This window comes from Echinococcus granulosus (assembly GCF_000524195.1).
Source record: "Echinococcus granulosus chromosome Unknown EG_S00213, whole genome shotgun sequence".
Classification (NCBI taxonomy): Eukaryota; Metazoa; Platyhelminthes; class Cestoda; order Cyclophyllidea; family Taeniidae; genus Echinococcus; species Echinococcus granulosus.
This window is the reverse complement of record NW_020170593.1, coordinates 40,921-43,945: the sequence shown is the minus strand read 5'-3', so window position 1 is coordinate 43,945 and position 3,025 is coordinate 40,921. Positions and strand designations below refer to the sequence as shown.

Sequence of the window (3,025 nt, the reverse complement as noted above, 5' to 3'; positions counted from 1 at the left end):
TTGTCCCATTAGTCCCTCTGTACCTTAACCTCCATTGACTTCAATATATTGAGCCATCTCCCATGCACAAATTGTCGCAACTGTTTTAATATTTATCGACTGCACAACTTGACTATGCTATTGGAATCTTTTAACCATTCCTCAGCCGCTTCCAAGGTGATAACAGACGTTGTTGTAATCATGATGATGGTAGATATGAAGGGGATGTGAGAGGAAAGGTGAGGAAGAGGCAAAGGAGGAGGAGGAGAAGACAGAAGTTCAGTTGAGTCAACATCATCGAAGAAGGAGGGAGTGATTTCCAAAACGGCTGTTTCGTCGCTGATATTGACACTGCCAAAAAAAATTACCTTATAATATTTATTCATGTAAATTTGGTGCAGAACCATCTACTAGGAGGTAGAGGTGACCCAACAGTACTATATGGCTGGCAATACTGCGCATCTCACTCCATCCAACGTCGTGCTCTCCCACGACCTTAGTGAGATCTCCGAGAGCTCATGCAAGCAGTCGACCCTCAAAATCTAAAATTCCCAAGACACATAAGTAGTAAACGTGCTGTACCATTTGTATTTTAACAAAGGGTTATTTTTTTAGGTAATTCTGCTCATATTTTCAACTTATATTTTTGTGGTGTATCTGTTGAGGGCAATGGGTGATCTCGTGGGGTAAATTTGGTTATAAATCAGTCATGACTTACTACAAGCTTTTGATTCAACTGTGGTATGCCAGGTTTCATAAATGTAAAAGTGTCATTCCCCAACGTCTTCTCCTGCAAGATGGAGGTCTTGTGCATCTATTCACCATGGTTAGCTCGAGAAAGACACCTCACTGGTCGATAGCCAAATGTAGGCACCGTGAAAGAGAACTCACTGGTCATCTTTTAAGACCTAACGAGAAATCAGGACACTTAGCAAAGTTTTTCCTGTCCCTAAGCTAACGTGTGTGAACCTAATAAGCCGAAATCCTTCTTAACGTGGACACTCTACCCAAGCAAAAGATATCCAATTAGCAATACAAAGGAGTTGATCATCTCTTAGATGCCCAAGAGAGCTAGGTATATAAAGTACAAAAAATACAGACAATTTTCCGCAATCAGATAACAATGAAATCAATCACTGATAAATATGCGTTTCATTTAACAAATTTTACAAACCAGTTCGAGGTCTAAGCCTCAAAAAGTAGAAAGATTTATCGTAGATTTCCGCAAAATCTATGCAAAACTTGGAATAATTGGCACGGTAAGCTATAGTAGGAAGGGCACTTGCTGGTAGTGAGTCTACGTAGAGAAGAGAGTTATGAGACATAATCCGACAAGTGCAATCTTCGAACAATTGAAGGATATCTGAACGACGGCGATGGTGAAGAATGTCCGCCGACACATGAATTTTATCGACTCCTCGAAATGGAAAGTGAATTGTACAAGAACTCCCGAAGGGGGGGACAAATGTCTCTGAAGACATTGTTAGAAAGTGCAGCTGAGAAAAGGAATAAGGTTAAACTCGCGATACAGTTGGGAATGCGCAAACCTAAATCACCGGCGCAAAAGGTCGTTGAAGTGATATTACAACGGACACATTTAAACAAAATTAAAATTAATATTTGCACTCAAAAACTATGAAATGACTGGAATAATAACAATTGCAGATCTAATTTTTTACCTTATAAGGAGGAATAAGAGTATAACTTTTTGACTTGGTAGATGTTTGGAGTTAATTGTACACTTTTATTAGTTAGCTGTAAAAATATGCCTATTTTTAGGAGCTTTCATATGTTTACAAACATGCCCTGTTGGCTTGAATTAATTGTTTATTTGTTTTTCATAGGTTATTATAAATTGGGATGGATTTAGGCATCGTTTAAAGTCAACTCTGCATAACATTTTCGTTGGAAACATCCTCAAGTAATTAAAAATTTAAACACTTCCGCAGCGATCAAGTGATCAAAGTAGACTGAGTAAATAGCGCAGCGGACATCTTTATGAAGCAACTGTTGAACGGCGTGGACATCACTGGCGCTGGTCGTATTTTAATAGCACCATCAAACCAGCCAACCATTTTTAGACCTATTAGTAGTACAAAGTGAAACCGTGCATATTTAGTAGACGAATTCTTTATTCATAAGCCAAAAACGCAGAAATTTGGCAACCAAAGGGCAATCAAACAACATTCTGCTAACTATATTAAGGTAATATTTAGTGCAGTACCACCAGCATTGTCAATGTACTTTTACTTCAGTCTATCAATTGTGCCGTCGAGTTGTCAAGCCTATATCCACAATTCCAATTTTAATGGCATTTTTAAACAAATAAACACATGCATGTCCAAACTGTATACACGTTAGCGGTTAAGGTTGTAAGTTCTGTTGGAGAATGATGTAAAGGCCTATGCGCTACTTAAGTAGTAATGCACATGGGTGGTTTTTTTTGTATCATTTTGTCGGAACTTCGTTTGAAGGAAAATATTAAAAAATGCCTAGCCAAATGTACTGTCACATTTCAAGGAACTGTAATCACTGTGATTTGTTTGCAAAAATAGCGCCTTTTCATTAGCTGAAACTGATGTTTAATTGATATCGCCATGTTTTGCCAACACATTTCGATAAACTTGACCAATTCAAGGTCAAAACTGTCAACCAAACAAAAGTTGCACTGATAATTATGGCGTTTATATTGGTGTCAAAATTTCCAAAGGTCATAATTCGCCACCTTATAGTGGATCATGTAAGGTCCAGAAATGTACATGATGGCAAGTTTAAATAAGCAGTAGTCCATAGTAGAGCAGGTGTCATCATTGCTCTGTGCCTGGGTTGCATAGCAAGATAACCAATACGCAACGACTGTAGAACAGATGGTTTTGTCGATCAACCAGCTCGAATGCGTCAAAAGAGAGGCGCAGGTGGAAAGCACTGACTACTCAAATCTAAGCCTCCCATTCACGTACTTATTCGGAGGAGGTATATTTGTGGCTAGTTGTTGTCGTCACTCCTGATTGACTAATTGATGCGCCCTTGCACTTGAAGTAACAGT

The 3,025-nt window shown here is 38.7% G+C and overlaps 1 protein-coding gene across 1 annotated transcript; it reads left to right on the top strand. All coding sequences in view use genetic code 11, as the record gives it.

Annotated features, from left to right (window-relative positions):
- Positions 1-114: 114 nt before the first annotated feature.
- EGR_10369 (hypothetical protein) lies at positions 115-525 on the top strand (the record flags this gene model as incomplete). Its single annotated transcript, XM_024499618.1, has 2 exons — positions 115-189; positions 394-525. The coding sequence occupies 2 exons, from the start codon at positions 115-117 to the stop codon at positions 523-525; spliced, it is 207 nt and encodes a 68-aa protein (XP_024345966.1).
- Positions 526-3,025: the final 2,500 nt, after the last annotated feature.